The sequence below is a fragment of the Tauraco erythrolophus genome, chromosome 10, assembly GCF_009769465.1.
Source record: "Tauraco erythrolophus isolate bTauEry1 chromosome 10, bTauEry1.pri, whole genome shotgun sequence".
NCBI classification, from domain to species: domain Eukaryota; kingdom Metazoa; phylum Chordata; class Aves; order Musophagiformes; family Musophagidae; genus Tauraco; species Tauraco erythrolophus.
The window spans coordinates 31,410,564-31,432,722 of NC_141474.1; the positions used below are offsets into that span (position 1 = coordinate 31,410,564).

The 22,159-nt window shown below is 41.1% G+C and overlaps 1 protein-coding gene across 5 annotated transcripts; it reads right to left on the minus strand.

Moving 5' to 3' along the window:
- Positions 1 to 1,569: 1,569 nt before the first annotated feature.
- Positions 1,570 to 21,955, minus strand: MYSM1 (Myb like, SWIRM and MPN domains 1). 5 transcript variants are annotated; one of them, XR_015222361.1, is made up of 21 exons: positions 21,879 to 21,955; positions 20,704 to 20,779; positions 20,432 to 20,502; positions 19,385 to 19,474; positions 19,222 to 19,248; positions 18,276 to 18,354; positions 17,464 to 17,562; positions 15,102 to 15,868; positions 13,790 to 13,920; positions 12,512 to 12,615; positions 11,305 to 11,382; positions 10,141 to 10,229; positions 9,770 to 9,824; positions 9,635 to 9,685; positions 8,848 to 8,922; positions 8,376 to 8,564; positions 8,022 to 8,154; positions 5,842 to 5,947; positions 5,664 to 5,721; positions 4,229 to 4,808; positions 1,570 to 3,138 (listed from the first exon to the last, which is right to left on the minus strand). XR_015222361.1 is itself a non-coding variant. In XM_086617262.1 (20 exons), exons 1-20 carry the CDS (start codon positions 21,953 to 21,955, stop codon positions 4,644 to 4,646), a joined length of 2,487 nt encoding a protein of 828 aa, XP_086473388.1. In that variant the 3' UTR covers positions 4,085 to 4,643. The 5 variants fall into 5 exon arrangements, 4 of the variants coding, with proteins under 4 accessions (XP_086473388.1, XP_086473387.1, XP_086473386.1 ...); XM_086617262.1 differs by lacking the exon at positions 1,570 to 3,138 and having other exon boundaries at positions 4,085 to 4,808; positions 19,385 to 19,462; positions 20,704 to 20,776; positions 21,897 to 21,955; XM_086617261.1 differs by lacking the exon at positions 1,570 to 3,138 and having other exon boundaries at positions 4,085 to 4,808; positions 19,385 to 19,462.
- Positions 21,956 to 22,159: the final 204 nt, after the last annotated feature.

The following is a 22,159-nucleotide window of genomic DNA, read 5'->3' on the forward strand; positions in this document are numbered from 1 at the left end:
TATATGGAAGAAAACTCACAGGTAACTAAACAAGATGCTCTGTTTTCCCTGCTGGTGGAAGATTCTCATTGCTGTTACCTTAATTAAAAACTGCATTCATTGTCTTTTCCCTCAAAGGCAGCCAAAGCATGACGACAGTTTTACAACAAACCCATCGCCAAGCAAAAAGTGTAGAACAGTGGCAAGAGAAGGGCAGAGAAGGAGTAATTGTAAGTTTCCCTGACGGAGCTGCATAAATTGCCAAAATAGAAGTGCACTTTTTCATTGACTTTTTTGTACTGGTAGATTTTCCTCTCTGTAAATAAGGAGAGAACACACTTATTTTAAAGACAAAAGTCTTTCCAAATACCTATATACATACATATATACATATTTATATAGATATTAAAAATATATATATAATGCTTTCAACACAAAAAAAAAATAATTACTTCCTTTAATTCATGCTAAGCTGTAATGGCACTATAAGAGTTAATTCTTTAGAACAGCAGGCTGTAAAAGGAATAATCCTGCAGGAAATGTGGAGTGCATTATTTCTTTAGTGATCTCTGCTTCCATGGAAACAATTTCTCGGCACGATTCTAAATCTCATAAAAGTAGGGCACTAGGTCTATGTAAAACAGCAAGACATTTCCAATTAAACAACCAGAATGCTTTTATCTGAGCCATTAAATACTTTGTTCAGTATCAAATATGATTACAGCCTTCACTGGGATGTTAACAACCAGCTACTTCCCACGCGCTGGCTCCGCGGGGCCGGATGCAGCCACCCTGCACCCATATCCCAACGTCCCTCACCTCCTCAGCGGGGTTTGCAGCAACAGCACAGCCCCTTTCCTTCCCCCTGCAGACACCGGGCGGCACCGCCCTGCCCTGCCATGTCTTTTGGGGTGCCCCGGGCACCTCCCTGCTGCTTGCCTTCCACGTCCACGCTGTCCCTCTCAGCTCAGCAATGCCCAGCAGACCAAATTCTCTGCTAGTGCAGCAGGAAAGAGTTAATCTGGCTCCTGCTGCTGGCAGAAACAGAGCTAGAACCAACACCCTTGAATCAAATTTGGGTAATGAAGATAGTTGTTGGAAAGGTAATCTGATGATCCTATTCAGAGTTCACTGGTGTTGCCCGTGAAAACAAACTCCTTACATTACTTTAGTGATGCTACAGCCGGGATTGTGTCTGTGGTAACACTGTGGAAAACGTCCATCTACCATCTTGGCATCCCTGCCACAAAGTACCACTGGATAGAAGGAGACTAAAGCAGAGGGTTTGTAAGAACAAATGGAAAAAAAACCCAAACAAAGCAAAAATCTATACCAAGCCACACAGCTACTGCCCACAAAATGTAATCACTAGCCAGAAGTTCACACGCACCAGTAAGAACAGGTTCTGCTCGTAGTTCGAACCCTTTTTTGTATCAGCGGTAGCAAAACCCCCTCTAGTGGTATTAAACTCAGTTAAGTCATTTTGTCATTGTTACTGACTCGGAGTAAATACCAATTTTAAGCTCAAGAGACGAGAAACTATTACAAAGATGGATCACAACTTTCCAAGGTACTGCATATCCAGTCTTTATTAGTAAACTCTTGTATATGACCAATCAGGAATATCGAAGCAAGCAAAAGGAAAAAAGTACTTAATACCAACGGCAACAGCATCAACTTTTTTTGCTTGGTCGGTTTGTTTTCCTCAGCTGAATTGTTCTTGGAAAGTTACTTATTAAAAAATAAAAGAAAACATGGGCATTCCCCTCCCCTCCCCTGGAACACAAGGCATATACCCCGTGAAGAAAACTGGGATAGCAGAACTTGACTCTGCCAACAAATGCCCATAGAGGTTATTTGCCAAAAGTCACATCTTGGGAGTTCTGGGTTTTTTGTTTGTTTGTTTCTTCGGTTTTTGAAACTGTTGACTCTTCCACGTTAAATTGTATCATTTTACTTCCCACTCAACCATTTCCCATCTCCTGAGCAACAGCTTGTCAAGGCCTAACAGCTGGTCTTACATAAATTGTGTATTAGTCTGCAATAGGTACACTAAAACAAAGCCAGCATAAAAATAATAGCTGGATGGAAATTAGAAAAAGAGCTTTCCAATGAAAAATATGTAACGCCTTGTATGTGTTTGGTAGCAGAACCAGTAGTATTAGTAAAACAGATTTTTATCTTCTTAGAAGCATGCAACTTCCCAACTCATACTATTAGCCATACAGTCAAAATAAATGATGAAAAGTAGGTTAGTCATTTCCTTACCACAGCTCCTGCCAACAAAACTGTCATTTAGCATCACAAAGGTGGTATTTCCAACTGACATACAACACCGTGTCACAATGCTGGATTACGATGGTGCTGGCGGTTACGTTTCCTCCCGCACCACTCACTCCCCAACTCGGAGAAATGGAGGCTGGGTGTGTGTACCCAAGGCTCAATACTGCACCATGTCCACGTCTCCAGAGACAAACTGCTTCAAAAGCATGTTTCACTCAAAGCTTTTCTTATGTCACATCACCGTTAAATCCAATTAATACAACTGTATTAGCTTAACTCATTGTAATCATTCAACAGAGATGGGGCCAGCGCATCGTTACCGCTGCTTGGGTAATACTGACATCCATCTAAACCTCCGGGAACAGACCGTACGTGGACAAACATTATCCGCTCCGTATTGCTGTTACACAAGAGGCTCCAAAGTCTCTGCCTACAAATCAGAACTAATTACAGCTTTTAGCACACGTATTGATACTGTATGACTTTTCCAGAGTAACCTATGCAAAACTGCAAAAGAAACCTTACACTGCAGACCGCTCCACCAGTCAGGAGGGAAGGAATGCTTTCGCACCAGGAGTGTAGATAAACTAGAAATAGAGAAGGCCATGCAGTATTTTTAACTAGGAAGTCCCAAAGATGATGTTGTCAGATATATGCAGACCGAGTCAACATGCCTTAGATAGACGGACACACCAAGTTTGTAAATGGTACATTAATGGGATGTAAAGCTGTGCCCCGGCAGATCCAAACACAGAAGAGAGCACAGAACATTCACCAATCACCAGTTCACCAAGTCATAGCTCCTGAGGCTGCGTCGGGAGAAGCGCCGAGTTTCAAGGGCCGCCATTTTCATACCATCAGGTTCTGCACCTTCCACTTTGTAATGGAGAGAGACAAGTGTTTTATGAGGCATGATAAAAAAGTGATTTTAACTTCCTGCAAAGGAGTTCCCTCCTTGGGATGCTACTCTACAATTTTAAAGCTTTTCAAACTCTTTATACCAATGAAAAGCTGAAGTTAAAAATGTAAACATATAAAATCTTAAAATTCCATTTATGTTATGTAGAACTATATATATATACACACACATATATATATTTAAAATAAGAATTGTGTCCATTGTCACTCCTCTTGATATAAACTCAAGGTCCTGCTTGCTTCATGCTTTCAAATATATTTTAGACTTTTCTGAGAAACTTTGCCCGAGATAAAACTGTGCAATAGTAATAACTGTACACAGGTCAAGTTCCCTCATGGTTTAGAAAGCAAAATTTAAAGCATATTTTTTCTGTAAAGATTCACAGTGATAGAGCTCATGAAACATTTCCAAGTTGCAATCAAGAAGCTTCTCAATCAAGATCAATCTGGTTCTAATTTATCTGAATATATACTCGTATGAAATTATAACTGAAGTACTGACACAAAACAGGATGTTTTCTCATTGAACTGCACTTTAAAGAGAAGGCTCAGAATATAAAAGTTGGTGTTTGTTTTTTTTTTTCTTTAAAAAGACAAATACTTTTCTGCTTGTTGCACTAAGGTTTGCCATCAATCAAGGGCTCTTGTTTCCACAGGAAACAGTGGCGATTAGAAGGGGACAAATCACAATGATCTGAGAGAACAACATAATATCTCCCTGTAGAATGGAAGATCAGAAAGATTGCAACCTGTAATAAGACAGGAGTTACCATTTCCACTGGAAACAAGCACAACTACTACTGAGAAGTCATGAAAACTTGCCAGCTTTTCCTCCCCAACACAGAAGCAAGATGGCAAAGAACATACCAAAAAGCTACTTGACCATAGGGATCAATGGGGGGGCGGGGGGGAAATCAGACGATGTAGTAAACCACAACTGAATAAAAACTTCAGACTGGGTACCAGGAAAGTTTGAAATCAATGAGCTACAAAATTTTCCTTTCACTGAAGTCGTAAGTTTCTCTTTTGTGAATTCATTCAAACTTACAATCTCTAAAGCATTAAGTAACAACTCTGTTCCGAGTTCGGCGTGCACCTGCAGACAAAACACAAGAGACGGTTCCCAAACCAAAAGTCTTGCGAGAGGACGAACTCTACTTGAAGCCTGAGGTGCAGTATTCTCACCAGGCTGTCCTTCTTCCCAAATGGCAGACTGTTGGTCAACCAATTAATTCTGTGCCACTCGTTTTTTCCAAAATGTTAGTATTTAACATTTCTCATGTGGTCGGGTCATGTACATGAGGAGTTTTTCAAAGTATGTTTAAACCGTAACAATAAGATGACACTGGATTCTGTAACAGTTAAAATGATAATAATTCTGAAAGAGTTGACATAATGGGGAGGAGGGGAAGATAATGAAAAAAATAAAATCAAAATTCCGCAATTTTGTTTTGTTAAAGCCGTCACATCGGCAATTCATTCAAACATTCGTTCTCGTTCTCTTCGGCATCACTCTTCTTCTCACTCTTGTACGTGGACAGGAATAAGTTTTCTATCTGAGTCAAGAACTCCTCCGCGATGAAGCAGTTTGTTACCTTCCCCAAAGTCTTCCTCATGCACTCCAAAAGCTAGTCAAAAGAAAAGGAGATTTTCTTTTAAATTGGCATTTTTCCTGGGTTTATTTTTTCCGCTTCTAGCTGATAGGTCTTCCAAAGGGATTTTTATTTATTTATTTATTTATTTAGGATTAGCACTACAGGAAGAGTTCGACTGTACAATATAAATTTCAGAAAGACACAGTCACACAGGAACATACGAGTGATTTAAAACCGATTCTTTAAAACCTATTGCACAACAGCTAAATTCAAGAGCACTCCACCAACTCAGTTTCAGATTTATGCCGTTTATAAGCAAAATCATGTTGAGAGGAAAAGAAAAAAATCAGATGTGGGTAATCGTTGTGTACGTTCTCTGTTGATGTCCTTTGCTTGAGGCAGGTTTTTGTCTTGTTTATGTGATTAATGTTACATCTGTAGTTATTAACAACGTCACAGCAATGACTACACTGACTGGAAAGTTGAAGTTCCCCCTGAGGCACGACAAACACGGCACAGCGCTACTTCACTGATCGAACAAAGGACTGGAAAGTCCAAATCTTCCCTTGAAACACGTGCAGCTCTCAACACGGAAAACGTACAACATGCTGAGAGGAGACAGGATTAATTTGACATTCTTTCTGCTCCAAACTGAGCTTAAAACTTGGTATCTGCATGGAGTCGTGGTCTCCAGCTCTCAAATGAACCTCATTTTCATTGTGTTTGCAAGGAAAGAAGCTGCACTATGGAAGTAATTTATTGTGATTGGTTTACATCTCTGATTTGTAAAAACGTAGCTTCAGCTGACTTCTGATAATATGAAACAGAACTGTATTTAAAAAAACATTTACAATTAAAAATGCTCAAAATTAAAAGAAGAAAACTTACTTTCTGCAAACAAGTCAGGTCAGAATCTCTATGGAAAATTTTATTCATGGGGACGCTGCTGTTGAAAGAAAAACAAATAGTGCTGTAGAAAGCAGACACACGTTTTCATTGACACATCAATAATAAACACGCAAAAATTCTAAACTGGTTATTCTTTATAATGTAAGTAGACATATACCTATGGCAGAATCTGTATTTCTCAATTATCCATCTTGTTTTTTCAAATATTAATTCCCACTGAGGTTCCTCCAACATCTGCTGTACTTCGAATTTGTAAGGCAGGCCTGTAATCAATTGAACATGATGATTCAGCGTTTTGAGTACGCTCAATGTTATTTTTAATTTTTCTTTTTCAGTTTGAGGTGCAATCCCTTCCTTCCCCATAACCATCCATAATTTATCACTGACTGGAAGCTTGAAGTTCCTGTTAGCTGCCAACGTTAAGGAGGTGAAAGTAAAAGCATGATGTGTTTTGGACTCCAAGTTTCATTTTGGTGGGAGTAGGGAACAAACCTGCTCTCTCACCTGACCTCGCAGACTCCTTATGCCACAAGGAAGCACACAGAAATCAACAACATAACAGAAAAATGGTGAAATGAATTGAGTTTTTGTAACTTAGTACCACTTTTGTAGTCTAAGACTTATGTGGTTATTAAGTGAATAAAAAAGAATTTGTTTTTCATGTATGAACTGTCTGATGAAGTGGCTGACTATTGTTCTAGATTCCAGAGGAATTTTGCTCCTACAGGAAGAAATTCTTTTATTTTATAGCAGGTGAGGGAAGAGGAATTTAGAAAACATTCTAAAGAACACCACAAAATTACTTGCAGAACATAATTTGGTTACAAAAAAAAACAGGGAGGAAGAAAGACTGCAAATTTCAGTAAGTGATTAAGAACACAAAAGCACCTTTCAAAGACAACAAGAATTTAACAAGAGGAAAGGCAACGCCTTCCAGCTGTACCTCAGAGTAAGGGAAATGACAGCAATAAATTCAATTTGCCATCTGAGCACATCTCCAACGTGAAGGGTCAGTGCAGAACGCGCTTCCCAAGAGTAAGAATTAATCTACGGAAGCATCTACAGCTCCTGTGAAACACTACTTTTTGTTCATTTGCTCAGCTCTGGAGTGCTACCACCACCACCATGTAACTTTTCCAAAGAGCTGGAGGAGATTCCGTTTTGTGAAAAAGCTGATTTCAGGAGATAAACATCAAGTCATCTCAGACAGAAAAATGTGTCACCAAAAAAAGTCTACCTCTAAGAGCAGAAAGTTTCTGAGCATTTTAACTCCACGCTACAATAGGAAATGAGGATAAAATGACGGTGCTATCCGTAGGGTAAACAGGAATTATTGCACAGATGTGGCCACCACTTCACTTCCCCGCAGACTATAAAGCAAGTCTGCAGGCAGATGGTCTCCCTTGCTTACTTCCACAGGAAAAAACAGAGAGGGAACTCTCAGGTCACTATCGCCTTGCCAAGGAAATGGGAAACCTTGGAGTTCGGATGCAAAAACGGGGAGGGAAGAGGAGAGAGAAGAGGCCTCTACAATAACCATACACTGTTATCATGGGAATTTTCCTCAAATTAATGTCAGCAAATGAGCAGAAGATCTGATCATCGCTTGAAATACCATAAATTTTATATGATATGTTCTTAGGTATTTAAGGAAGGAAAACATCCCATTTCCATGAAATGCCAATGACATTTTTAATCAAGAATTTGTTCCCTTGGGTTGGGATTCATGCCAGCGCAGCATTTCATCTTTCATATCCTGTGTTTTCCTGGACAGCTGGCAAGTTTGGTCCTTAGACCTTCTGAATGTTAAGTTACTCAAATAAGGATTTTTGGCTGCTTTAGCAGCCAATTCTTTGCTATTATACTTCCGCCTCCTCGATCAGACGATCTGTTCAGAATTTTTGTCCTGGTTTTGACTGAGACAGTTAGTTCTTCTTTTTAGCAGCTGGAAGAGCTCTGTGTTTTGGTTTTAGACTGGGATTAGCTATGAGAAGAATGTTGATAGCACACTGATGTTGATAGTTGGCACTGAGGCCTCAAGGACTTCTCAGCTTGCCGTGTTCTTGCCAGTGTGCAAGAACAACAGGCTGGGGGGAGCACGGCCGGGACAGAGTGTCCACAACTCCCCTTAGGATTTGGACTTAGACTTTGGACTTGACGGCACGGACTACTTGCAGGATTACTCTTTAAGGGAAAATCCTGGTTTTGTCAAGCACAAGTCACCAACATAAACATATAAACACCTATTTTTCAAGTTCAAGAACAGACAACACTTTTCCCCGTAGTATCCAAAAGGAAAAGAAAAATTAAGACGATGGATAAAGCATCGGTACTTACGGTAGGAGCCATCAGAACTGATCTCATCGCTAATTACTAGACAAGTAATCTGAGAGTACGGAAGAGGATTATTTCGGTTGTAAGGACTTATAATCATTCCAATGAACATGGCACCACCCCTGGAGAAATAACTCTAAAAAAAACAAACAAAAAAACAGATAAATGAAATACAATCTTTTTCACAACAGCATTCTGAAATTAAAAAAAATAGAATTTCTGTCAATTTATGAATTAACTTATTTTAAAATGCATTAGAGCAGTAGTGTGTATTAACACATTGCAAATGCCAGGGAGGCTTTAGGGCTGTTGGTTTTTTTCTATTTATTGATCTACAACACACAGGCCAGCAAGTACCTGGTATTTAGCCTGAGTGTCAATATCCCGTATGGAGGGGTTGGGGTCAAAGGCCGGGTGGGAATGGTACCACCCAATAACACTGTATCCTCTGGCAGCCAGCGTTTCCGAGGCCTGCGTCTGAGAGACCGGATCCATCTCGCACTGTAGTCCTGTACTCAGACTGTTGCACGGCTCTGCGGCACAAACCTGTTAAAAAAAAAATCTCCAGATGGATAAATGCAAGAAATCTCCATCAGTTAATTAAAATCCATTTGAAGAATTTTAAGAGTCATATAGCAGATCTTCCTCATGCTAGAGTTGACAGGCCAACACTTGAAGGTAACTCTAACATTTCAAGACTATAGTAATTAACTTCAACTTTAATACATTAAAGTATTGCCCTTCAGAAACAACATTTACATCTATTCAATAACATATGATATCATAACAGTCTCAATATTTTAGAGAGAAAACGTAAAAAGTCACTTACTTCTACAATTTTATCAGCTTCAGAGTATCTTCCACCCAGCAGCCCTATTACTTCTGCCATAGACACATGAGAGTGCTAAAACAATATTAAACAATTACTAAAGCCCAAGCTGTATCATAATTTCTCCTCATTTTGATCTGCACACAACAGAGTACGTCGGCTTCACAGCTACAAGTCAGTAACTTCCCAATGACACTTAGAAGGAAAACTCAGGACAGCTAAAGATTCTCAGACTCCCAGTGTTTCGATTCAAAGGGAACAGAAAAGTGATGTTTGTTTATCATACACCTGTGAGTGTAGAGTGCGTTTGTGTAACACTTCCATACGTGAGGCAATGCTAGCTTCAAAAACTGAACAACTGCGCCGAACAACTGCACCAACTTTGGTACAACCTGTTGTAACTAAAACACCCACACGTTGCTTTATAAACACAACATCAATTCCCAGACTAGTAGAAAAATGAACCAAAGAATTCAAAATGACAGTCTATTTTAAAGAGTTGCTTAAAGTAAATCATATTTAAAGCACGACGGAGAGTAGCGAGTAGTAGCGCTCTTATTAGTGCACAACCATCTACCTTCTAGAGAAACTAAGCACAAAAAAACCCAACATTCATCTTCAGAGGCTTTATTTAATACTCGATTCTCACTTCTAGGCTAACTTCTTTCCGTTCAGACCTAAGAACTGTATTTTTCTCTCTGATGCTGCCCACAAAAATCAAACCAACAAACCAAAACCCCACAACATATGCGTCATAGCTTTCTGAAGGATAAAACTCCATCCTCACCAAATCCATTATTAAAAGTGCTTCGGAAGACACCTTCACCTGAAAAGGCTCCTGCAACGACAAGCACAACAATGGGCACAAGAAAAGTAACCAAAGTCATAAAGCATTCTCGATGATTCACTTCTGGGTACATACCTGTTTTTCTTCCGTGAATAAACAGCACGGGATCAGCTGAAAGGGATCAAAGGAGCTATAAAATGAAAGAAAATTTCTCTAAAGATGTAGTACAGTCAGGAAACTTTTCAAGTTTCCCTCTGTCTGCTTGGCAGAGGAGGAATATCTTCTTTTCAGTACTGGATTTCTCGTCCCACACTAGGATGGCTTCCACCAAATACAGAAACTTCACTACCCACACTCGTGACTATCAATGTGAAACGTGAAACGCGTACGTGGTATGTCAGACCATCATACATGTCAGTGACCTGCAACCTTCCAGCCTGGCACTACCCAAGACACCTACTTGACTTCTAGAAGATCCATGTTTGAACATGATGTACATCAAGTACCTCTTTATTTGTCTTGAACCTTTGGAAGATTTTGCAGGTTTCAGTTTTTCTTCCTCTCTTCTTCTTGCTAGTTCTTCAGCAGACAGATGCTAAAAGCAAAAATAAACAAAAAGCGCTCTTTCAGTAGTGATTCCAAAACCCGCCCAGAACAAGTTCTTGACATCAGTGTCCTCTTGATCCATTTGTCTGTGCTACAGGACTACTCAAGGCAGAGGGCAACAGCCGCAGCAGAATCGAGCAGTGTGAAAGCAACGACGATCTGAGATCTCATCCACAAAACAACTGGTGAGAGAGAATTCTTATATTCCCCAAGTCAACCAAATCCAGTAAAATCTCAGCCCAAATCTCAGACTATGCACAAATGCAAATGGGATAACCAAGGAGAAAACTGGCCATTACAGCCCATGGCCAGAATTTATCATGACCTCCCTCTAGGGACGAGTGTTTTCAAACTTTTTTCCAGGAAGCACTAGATTTATTAACCACAGTTACTGAAAAATAGGTATGGCATTATATTATTATGGATTTGTTATAGATACTTATTAGTGATGACTGCAAGTTTAAGTGGTTTTCTACACAGAAAAAATAGGATGTTTACAGTTTCTCACTTTTTCTGGAGGGATGGACATGCTCAAGTGGACGATACATTTCCAAGTATTCCATAAAATATTTAAACTTGCAAGGATTTTTCTAACCACTTCATAAACCACAGTATTTCTGAGGACATTGCTCATAACAGCATTAATATTAGGAACTCCTATCACCTACATTACAAGCACCAAGAAATAAGGACTGAAAAAAAAAAATATTTAAGTCTTATTCTTTTATCCCCTACTGTTAGCTGTAGTAAGGCAGTTAACTGAAAACACAGGGAGGTGAAATCTCCTGCAAGACAAAGCAAAGAGCTTTACAGCCATAAAACAGCGTAGAGCCATGCGTGCTCACAACACCAACACCTCAGCAAACACCAAAAGTACCGCTGTATTTATCAGCGGCACAAAGATGTAACAGCTGGAAAACAGTTATTTTCCAATTATTGCTTCCACAAAGAGCGGACGCGTACCTATTACACACTCGTTTCCCTCGTACGTTTGATGCGACACCACCTGCTAGCAGTTAGAAAGAACTGATTCTGCAAGGAAAGTCTAAACCACAGAAAGTTACCTCAAACGTCTGTCCTTCCAAATCCTTTGCATCACACCAGTTTCCCCAAGGGTCTCGCACTCGCCGTCGTCTCGTACGCTGCAGCAAGGAAATCGACATGAGCCAAGAATCCCACTCCTGAAAAAAGCTGCATTTCCTTCATTTATGAGCCCCATTGTCCAAGTGGTTACTGCTGCCACACGAATGCTACAAACACCGTGACAAGTTTCCAGAAAAGAAGGAACACCCTGGGGTTCCGCAGAGTTAAGCAGTTCACAACCTGTCACGAAACACATTTGGTGAAGTTTTCAGCTTTCAGGCTGTAAAGCGGAACACCTGGGTGACGCTCCATGGACCATCGACATCTCGTACAGCAACAGTGCACTATTCTCCAGCTCTGAATTACAGCTCAGGCAACACAAACAGCTATAAACCCAGTATGTTTCCATCTAGAGCATGCTACAGTTCTTCATATTTCCATTTATTTTTTTTTAGTGGGATTGATTTAGTTTTACTCTCATCAACTGATTTATTTTGCTGTGAAGTACTTAAAAAATGCTACATTAAATGCGAACGCAAAAATTAAATCTGGCGAGCCTCGGTAATTCACGTAGCTATAAATGAGTTACTACTAATTGTGTGCATAAGGCTCCGAGTAGGTCACACCATATACCCAGTGCACTTAAAATGCCAGGAACTTGATCACACACTACCAACACACTCTACTATTTTCTGGCCAATACAGGCTGACAAATTCTGGGGCGGGGGGGAAGGGGTCAGGGCTGCAGGGAAGACTGAAACACAGTCGTAGTTAAGTAGGAAATGAAACGTGTAAGATCACAGAACGGAGGGAGGACACTTGTCCGACAGCAGTACTTAGAGTGACACTTGAATTAATTTATTAAAAGAAAGGTTTGCCCAGAGAAGCTGTGGCTGCCCCATCCCTGGAAGTGTTCAGGGCCAGGTTGGATGGGGCTTTGGGCAACCTGGTGTAGTGGAGGGTGTCCCTGCCCATGGCAGGGGGGTTGGAACTAGAGGATTTTGAGGTCCCTTCCAACCCAAACCGTTCTATGATTCTGTGATTCTAATTACAGGCCATTCTAACGAAATCGCAAACTAAATGAGAGAAGAAATTTCTTGAAATTCCCTAGCTTGAAAACGAAAACTGAAAAGACCTTCTCCGTGCAGAGTGGTTTTTGCTGCCCCCAACTCCCTCACCAAAACGCACCATGGATTGCAAGCGCTGAGCGAGCTGGTACGCTTCCGCGGTGTCTTTGCCTTCTTTGGAGCGTGTTCTGTCCGCCGGCTGGGGTCGGTTATAGACAGCCTGTTCTGCAGGACACAGGAGAGAGAGACACCGCACTTCAGTCAGGTGTGGAGCCACTTCCTTCTAGTACAGAGCCAAGAGCACCACAGAAAAATGGTAATGACAAACGGTAATGACAAACGCCATAAAGAAAAACGCAACAACAACAACAACCCACAGTGAAAAGACATCTCCTGACGCTCGTATCACTAACTGACTGCACAGCCCACCACCACAGTGCTTTTAAGCCAGTAAAACCTCCTTCCTTATTGCTAATTTACTTCAGACAAAATGTATTTGCAGGCCATTCCTCCTCTCCCAGGTGACTGTCATCCAGCTTTGGACCAAAATCCAATCCAGAGAGACTAAACCAGCAGTAACTTGTAGGTGTGTATGTATTTTTACACGTAGGTGTATACGTCACCTAATTTTAACGTCTGAACATTGTAAAAACTAGCCCTGCGGATGAAGATGTTGTTTTTCATTTAGGAAATAGTTATAATTCAGTATGGGAAAAGAAACAACTTGAATCCTGTCTTACACGGAGGGAGGGCAGAATTTCAGATACGGCAGGTACCAGGAAAACAAATCCAACACTGGACACACAAAAAAGCACAAAACAAACAAAAAAACCACCCCTCCAGCTGCTGTGCGGTGAACATGATGGAGGGAAAGAAAAAAAAGGTCTTGTGTAAAACCAAAAATCCATAATCCTGTAAGCAGGTTACAAACTCCTCCAGATTTTGAAAGGTCATGAGGGACACTCTGCTTAGAAGGTCCTTCCCAGTAAGGATTAACGTGTGTCCCTCTGTGTGAGCAGTACACCCTAACAGGAAGCAGAACTTCAACACCAACTCCAGAAGATGCTACAGCCACACAGGCTGGAACATGATGATACCAAACACAGTTCCAGCAAAGATTCTCTTCTACAGAACTTAAATGGAACAACAATTATTACTTATGACATTAAGAGCATGGAGAAGTTGGAAGATTATGGATGTTTGATTCCGATTAAGTGCAGTCCTCCACGCTTCAAGGAAGCAAACTCACCACTGTTCTTTTAAAGACATCCTTAATGCTTACCCTTCACATCAAAACATTCATTTTAATAAAAAAAAGCTCACAGTCAACAATAGATGTGTTCAGCAGGAACGGATTAGAGTTTAAGTTCTGAATTGATTCCAGTAAAAACATCTTTACCACAGCCAAAGTTAATTGCTCCTATTAATTCCAAGTACGTGTGGATCCGCCCAATGCAGTTAACGTCCCCACAGTTCTTCAGGCCGGGGCGGACCGAAGTCTTATTCAGGTATTTGGGTTTACATCTCTCCCTAAAACGAAGCACAGCACGTTGTCAAATATAAAACCTACAGTGGGGGGAGGAAGGAATTGTGTGGCTCGAGCTGAGGTTAAGACAAGCCACTGAAGCGTTTTTTGCCCTCCGCCACGCAGAGCAATCCCAGATACACACTTCGCAAAGCACATCCAATTTATTTCAGGTTTTTCACACAAATTCATACTTAATACAAGTTTCACTCCGCATAAAACGAACCCTTCAAAATAACTGGTGCCAGGAAGCAGGGAATTGCTCAGAAGGACTGTGGCACTATTGAAGTGATCTAAGAACGTCTGCACCAGATAGGTGTGAACAGCTCACGTAATTGTAGTCTTCCTCAGTGTAATAAATCCACCTGTTTTCACTCCCTGTGCACTTTTCACTTTCCTTTAAACTGACACTGAATCGCTTCAGTTCAACACTTCTCTGGCACGGAACTGCAGAGTTTCTTTGCAACTAGAATAAGCTGCCAATACACAAACCAGCTGAAGCAGAACAGAGTTAAACTCAGCAATTCTCTCTACTTAAAAGCAAGCTAACCAACACGACAAGCACACACCCCGAAACTGTCAACAGAACAAACTGTACTTTGAGCCTCCTACCACAAATCCCTGAGGCTCCTTAGACTGATCCTTTGGAGATGGAATACAAAATACTTGAGTGTACTAGCACTACGCCAAATTGATTCTTAATTTGAAGTATTTTTTGGCCAACATCACTTGCTTTAGCAAAGACTATTTATTCTAGCTGCCCTCCTGAAAAGGCCGTACTACAATGCCATAGACTTCATCACGGAATTAATTTAATCAGTTACTTTGAGGAACCATTTATCAAAACCATATACGCATTCTTACATATCAGATGACAGAAATTGGAAGAAAACAATGTAACCGAAATGGATGCAGCTTGTTCTGATATAGGACACAGTTTCATAATGCTTCAAAGTATTTCCATTGCTTAGCTTCCAGAATGCCAGGAAAAAAAAAACTGGGAAGATGCAAAAGAAGCATTAATAATCAGTGCTGTTCCCTGGCAATCTTTGTAATGCTAACATAAAATTAATTTTACTGTTTTCAGAAGTAAGCTGTTAGTACTAAGTAGTGTTTTAGCTACAACAAAGCAGGTCATGAGTCCTCTTAACAACTTATTTCAGTAAATGAAATTAACACATCTTACCATTGATCCAAAATATAGTTGCGAATTTTCAAATAACGCTCTGGTGTTTTGGCCTGGCGCCCTTCAAAAAATTCAGGAATAGCTTGCTTTTCTTCTTCCAGAATGATGCTTCTGTCAACCTCCACTTCTTGATCAGGTGGCTTAAGCTCCTCTGTTTCTTCTTGATGATCTTCATCAACTTGGCAGGGAGAAGGAAAAAGCAATCCATTATCAGCCAGGTCCCTCTGTTCCTCGTTACGTTCCTGATCACCAGTTACTTGTCTAGTACCACCAGGTGTTACCAGTCTGCCCTGTTCAGCTTTCTCAACAAAACTATTGTAGTGCTGGTAATCTAAGTTCACAGATTTGTCACCGTTCAGGTGCTGAGAACACGTTGCTGCAACACCTGGAAATACTAATGCATCCACTGTATCTTGCTTGGGATGCTGAGGATCTTCTTTAGGTAAAGAAATTGCAGAACTGTATCCAACAGATGAAAAAACATGTTCCACTCCTTTCCTTTCTTCATCTGGACTTTTTGAAATAACAGATAATTCAGATTTTCCAGTTTCCTGATGGAAGGCAGGAGAAAGTAGTTCGTCCACGTCATCAGTTATGTCTACTTCTTCATCATCTGACAGCTTTTCAATTTTCACTGCATTCAGATTGGGATCTGCACGGCCTCTCAAGTTTCCAGATGACCATGCTTCTACCCTTATCCCATCTTCAATGGGAAGACTGCTACCACACTGACTTGGCTCTTCTTTTTCAGAATCACCATTTTTTGCCTTCGGAAAACATAAAATACTTTCAGGAGGGAAAAACAAAACAATCCCTTTTATCTCTCAAATAGTCAGAATTATTTTACTTGAAGAGCAGACATTCCTTATCTTACCCTTTAGTACATTTTAATCCATTGCAATTGAGTTTTACACAGTATTACAGGTATAATTATAGCCCAAGTGTAAATTAATATATATTCCTGTTAAAAAAAAAACAGAAAACCAACAGACAGTACCAATTTCTTCTTAAATGCCCCCGAAGTCTTACATGAAGCTAAAGCTAAAACTACAACACACAGCTGGAACAGCTGTACAGTGGAAAACAAGTAGTTTCAGACTAACAACCAACAGTATAAGAGACTACAATTACATTACTTTAATTGTTTTATTGCAGCAATAAAAACACTGCAGTCATTACAGGAATTTGAAATCAGGTCTGACATATTTAAATCTGCAAATAAGTATATTTCACTTTTCTGAACACGGGAATAAACAGAGTATGTAGTTTAACAGCAGCACCCCGAAAAACAGATTAAAATCAAGATACAGAGAATCACAGAATGGTTTGGGTTGGAAGGGACCTTAAAGACTACCTGGTTCCAAACCCCCTGCCATGGGCTCGGACACCTTCCTCTAGACTGTCCTGGTTTCGGCTGGGACAGAGTTAGTTCTTTTTAGCAGCTGGAAGAGCTCTGTGTTTTGGTTTTAGACTGGGATTAGCTATGAGAAGAATGTTGATAGCAAGCTGATGTTGATAGTTGGCACTGAGGCCTCAAGGACTTCTCAGCTTGCCATGTTCTTGCCAGCATGCAGGAGCACAACAGGCTGGGGGGAGCACAGCCGGGACAGAGGGTCCACAACTCCCCTTGGGATTTGGACTTAGACTTAGGATTGAGGGCTAAATTGGCCAATGAAGTATTCCATATCATGCAGTGCCATGCCCAGTATAAAAATGAGGGTTAACTGGAAAGAAAAGCCTTTGCTCTTCTAGGTGCTCTCACTTTCAGAGTGCTCTCTCTCTCTCTTTTTGGGCCTCTTGCTTGTTCGGGATTGCGGTGTCGGGACTTACCTGTTTCGGGATCATTAGTCTGGGACCAGAGTGGTCTTGGTCACCAGGTGGTGAGCAATTACACTGTGCGTAATGTATTTGTATATATATTATCATTATACACATATATATAGAGAGAGAGTAGTAGTAGTATTAAATTGTTCTTAGCTCAACCCATGGGTCTCTTTCCCTTTATCCCCTTTAATTCTCTTCTCCATCCCCTGGGGCAGGGGGAGTGAGCAGCTGTGTGGCGTTTAGTTGCCGGCCAGGCTAAACCATGACATAGGCCAGGCTGCCCAAAGCCTCATCCAACCTGGCCTTGAACACTTCCAGGGATGGAGCAGCCACAGCTTCTCCGGGCAACCTGTTCCAGTGCCTCACCACCCTCAGAGCGAGGAATTTCGTCCTTAGATCTACTCTAATCTTCCCTCTTTCAGTTTAAAGCCATTGCCCCTTGTCCTGTCACTACATGTCCTTGTAAAAACTCCCTCTCCATGTACAAGAGCACACTTGGTCAAGCAGCTTTTTTGCTAACTGCAGAGATACTCTTTACCTTGTTCTTAAAATACTGCCGAGCATAGCTCTTCACTTGTAGAACAGTACGACTTCCAATCAACTTGGCAATTTTCGTCCACCGGCGGCCAAATTTCACCTGGTACAACAAAGCACATTTGAATTATCCAAACTCTAACATTCCAGACATTGTACTTTACGTGCCAAAAGAGTTTAAAAACTCAATTATTCATAACAAAGGCACAAACAATTCTGCAAAACTATGGTAAAGAACCTCACCACTCATATTCCACCAAGAAAAAAATTGCATCCAATAGTAAGTTATTGCTGTTCTTCTTAACTAGAGGATCTTCTTCACCCACTTCAGGCACATTTACAAGCATTGTAAATTATGCTGCCTACTAACCCAGGGAATCCTGCTGAATTTGTACTTGGTGAAGTAAACCCTATGACATTCAGCACCATACAACCATACAACCTCTAAAGAGCTTACAACTTTAGTTACAGGATTTCACTGTATGAGCTGCTTTGCCTTAAGCACGGTACTCCCTGTAGTTCACTACAGCATTACAATTGTACGATTCATAAAGCTGCACATTTGAGGTATTTTGTGATCTCGAATTGTAATTGGCCTCCTATGAACAAAATCCGGCAAACGAAGCCACTTGAGGGGATTCATCAGTATAAATCCGAAGTAGCATTACACTCTTAGTAGGTGGCAACTATTTTTAACACATTAGAAGTACAAAACCAGAAGCAGATAAATATTCTTCTTTAAATAAATTATTATTTTGTTATTTAAGATAAACTAATGACTTCTACTCAAAACATTACATATATAAACAAACTTACTAGTCCTTGTTCGAACAGTTCTTTCTCTTCTGATGTCCACTTTAATGAGGAGCTGGCTGATTTTGTAGGTGATCGCACCCTAGGAAAATAGGAAATGGAAATTAGTGATTTCTTAAAAAAATATATTCCCAAATCCCAGCAAATGAGGGCAACTTCTGACAGAAGGACTACTCCTCGTCTTCTACAAAACTCATAGAATAGAATCATAGAATCACAGAATGGTTTGGGTTGGAAGGGACCTCAAAACTCATCTAGTTCCAACCCCCTTGCCATGGGCAGGGACACCCTCCACTACACCAGGTTGCCCAAAGCCTCATCCAACCTGGCCTTGAACACTTCCAGGGATGGGGCAGCCACAGCTTCTCTGGGCAATCTGTTCCAGTGCCTCACCACCCTCAGAGTGAAGAATTTCTTCCTTATATCTAAACTAAATCTCCCCTCTTTCAGTTTAAAGCCATTGCCCCTTGTCCTATCATTACATGCCTTTGGAAAAAGTCCCTCTCCAGGGAGGGACAGTATTGTTTTAAGCATGAATGGGGTCAAGGTATTGTTTTAAACATGAACACAGCTGACAAATAAAATATGGAGAGTCATGTCAGCGTCTCCATCACAGAGGAATATTCGAGGCAACACAACTCTCACCAGTAACTAGCAGTACAGAGACACACAGAGGCAGCAAATGGAAAAGTTCACACAAAAAAAGCCAACTGGAATTCACAAGTGTGTTTTTCATAAAGATCACTGTGCTACAAAAATCAAACTAGTTTACTGCAGGCCTATTATAACACACAGCAATATTTCTTTGCATTGGAAGGTCTCTTGAATTTACAGTCAAACAAAAGGAACTAAGGAATTGTAACTTTTTTTTTTTAAACAGAGTCCCAAAACTTATCAAAAATCAGACACTGCACTTAAAAACGCAAATCAATCACTAAAACGTACGTACATGACTTTTCCAGTTTTCTTATGTGGGCTGCAAATAAAAAACAAAGTGAAAATGAAAATTAACAATTGTGATGCTGTCGCACCTCTCAGCAAAGAACCTTATTTTGGAAGGACTTTTCATTTCTTCTCATCTAACTGAGAACTTTTCCCAGAACACAGCTTACCTTTTCACAGATTTTTTCTCCGCTTCCTTTTGATTGAGCCATATTTTTTCAGAAAGTGGTTTATTAGATAAATAATATCTGAAAGAGTTACTAAGTAAGTTTTTGAAGCATCAGAGATCTTTGTACATTTGAGAATTACAATAATCATATAAATTATACTGGTTCATAATTATTCAGCTGCAGAAGCAAATTCTGCTTTCAAAACTGAAATACACAATTTCACACACTCCTACTAGTTAAATGCATAAAGGAAGTGACATTTCACTTCTGAAACCCCACACTCACTTTGTGTGCTGCAAACTAAGCATCCTGTTTCTACAAGAGTATTCTTCTTTTTTGACTTAGAAAACGTACTAAAGTAATTTTAATTGTACTGATACCTTATCTATTTTCAAATTCAGCCTCAATAATTTATCATGAAAACTCTAATTGCTCTATTTTCTTGTTCCTCTACTACTGTATATATTACTACACTTGATTACAAAAAGAACACGAAAATAAATGGGCCCGTGATCACTATTTCTATAACCTACCTAGTCTGAGAGGTCGCACGCTGCTTAAAAAAAAGAAGGAAAAAAAGCAGCAGCTATTCCTTCCCGTTTTCGTCTTGTGTGTTGGCAGAAGTACGAATGTAGGCAGACAAAATCAGGCAGTAAAGAACAATTCAGCACAAGAGAACTGGCTTTTTTTAGCCAGATCAGCTGTTTGATCCGGTTCACTATGAAGCCACACAAGCAGCTGCATCAGCACAACGCCGGAGGTGGCACTGAACAAGCAGCTGAAGCGGGGATAAATACTGCTATTTTTGGTGGCAGTGCCAGCTTAATCTCAATAAGCTTTGGAGTAATTTTCTGCAGAATCAGAAGCATCAGAGAAAGCTGCAGGCAGCCAGATGATTAATTCAAGGGTCCTCCTTGATTTTTGCAACCTACAAGATGACAGTGCTGTGGTCACCTTAACAAGAAAAGATTTGTCCAGGTCCTTTGGAAACAGGAAGTTTTCTATTGTTACAGCGGAAAACACATCAGCAAATCAGCAAAAGGATACTCTTCTTCCAGCAACATTTTCTCAATGACAGCCCTGTTTTCTTCACTAATGCTGCTGTCCAATGTCCAGGGCTGTAAACAATACAAATACGTTTTAATACTTGAATTCTATCACACCTTTACTTGAGTATCAAGAATATAGAACAGTTTCTAAAAGTAAACAAAAAGCACTGTTAAAAACCTAAAAGAGTATGTACATGGAGGAAAGGGAATGGAGAAAACAGAAGTTCTGATAACTTTGCTAGAAGTACTACTCATTTAAAAAACACTTACGAGACTGTTATCAGTTCTCCAAGATGAATCAAGGTAGTGATCCTGCAGCAAGCTTGAAGCTGTGTTTTCATGACCTCTGGAAAAGATTCCAGTGTTCAAAACAATGCAAACATATTCAAACAAAACGTATGCTGTCAGAGTTAAAATAATGGTGTGGTAAATAACAAAAACATTACCAGAAGATGACAGAATTAGATGCTAAAACTAAAATCATATATCGCAGACTATTATATAAAGTTACTTCCTTATAATATTCCATCACACATAGTAAAAATCCCCCTCAGCATATCATCTTTCTTGTTAATCTCAGCAGCAACTCCTCATTTATCTCATTGCAGACTGTATGTGACACGAGTGAAACTCGGAACAGTAAAAATTCTCTTCCAGAAAGCCCGGAAGCAGGAGGGATCATGTGAAATGTACACAAATGAAAGACGCCAGAACTCCATGGACAAATACAGAACTATATTTTCAATATTAGAAGCTTCATTGAGTTGTATTGTCTTCACTTAACATTTCTCCATCTTTCCCCAAATAAGGCACAAACACCTCCTTACAAAAAGCCTTATAAAACACCTCCTTATAAAAAAAAAAAAAAAAAGGAACTGTTTTCCTGCTAAGGAAAGCTCTCACTTCCACCAGGTTTAACAGAAACCGACCACACGGAGCTAACAGTGCTCTACTGAACTCCATCCAGACCACGCTCCATCTTTTCTGCAAACAACTACTCGCTGCTTTCAGAAACCTGCCACTGATTAAAATCATTGACCAACTGCTACGTTAACGCAGCATAAAACCTCCTCAGCGATCCACGTCATTTTTTTTTTCCTTGGGTCACTCTTCGCCTCGAGAACACCCAGACTTTTCCACAGACTAATTCGCCCTTTACCCCTCGCAGCGCTCCAGTAATTAAATCCACCGACTGTTCCCGGCTGCTCTCTGCCGGCGCTCCAAACACCTTTTACGGGCGAAGATAACCCTCGGTGCGCAGCCCGAACCTGACGCAACTCCCGCTTTTTTCGGAGCACACCGAGAGTGTGGCAGAGAGCAGCGCGGGGCCGCCCGCCGCGCCAGCCCCGCCGGTGAGGGGAGCGGAGCGCAGCGCAGCGCAGGGCGGAACGGGCGCGCCCCGCGGAGCGGCGGGGCCGCCAGCGCGCAGCACGGCCCTCACTCACCCCGCCGCCGCCTCCACCTCTCCGGGCGCGGCCGCCGGGTCCCCCTCGATATCCACCTCCGGCTCCTCCGCCGCCATGACGGCGGCGCCGGCGATCTCGCGGGAAAGGGCGGGAGCGCCGCGAGCGGTCACGGGACGCGGCGCGTGCGCAGCAGCCGTGAGGGAGGCGGCGCCCTGAGGAGAAGCCGGGGCGGAGGCGGAGAGATGGAGCCGGGGTAGGCGGGGTGCGCAGGGGCAGCCGAGGGGAAGCTTCTAGCGCACGAGGGAAGGGGAAAGGGGTGG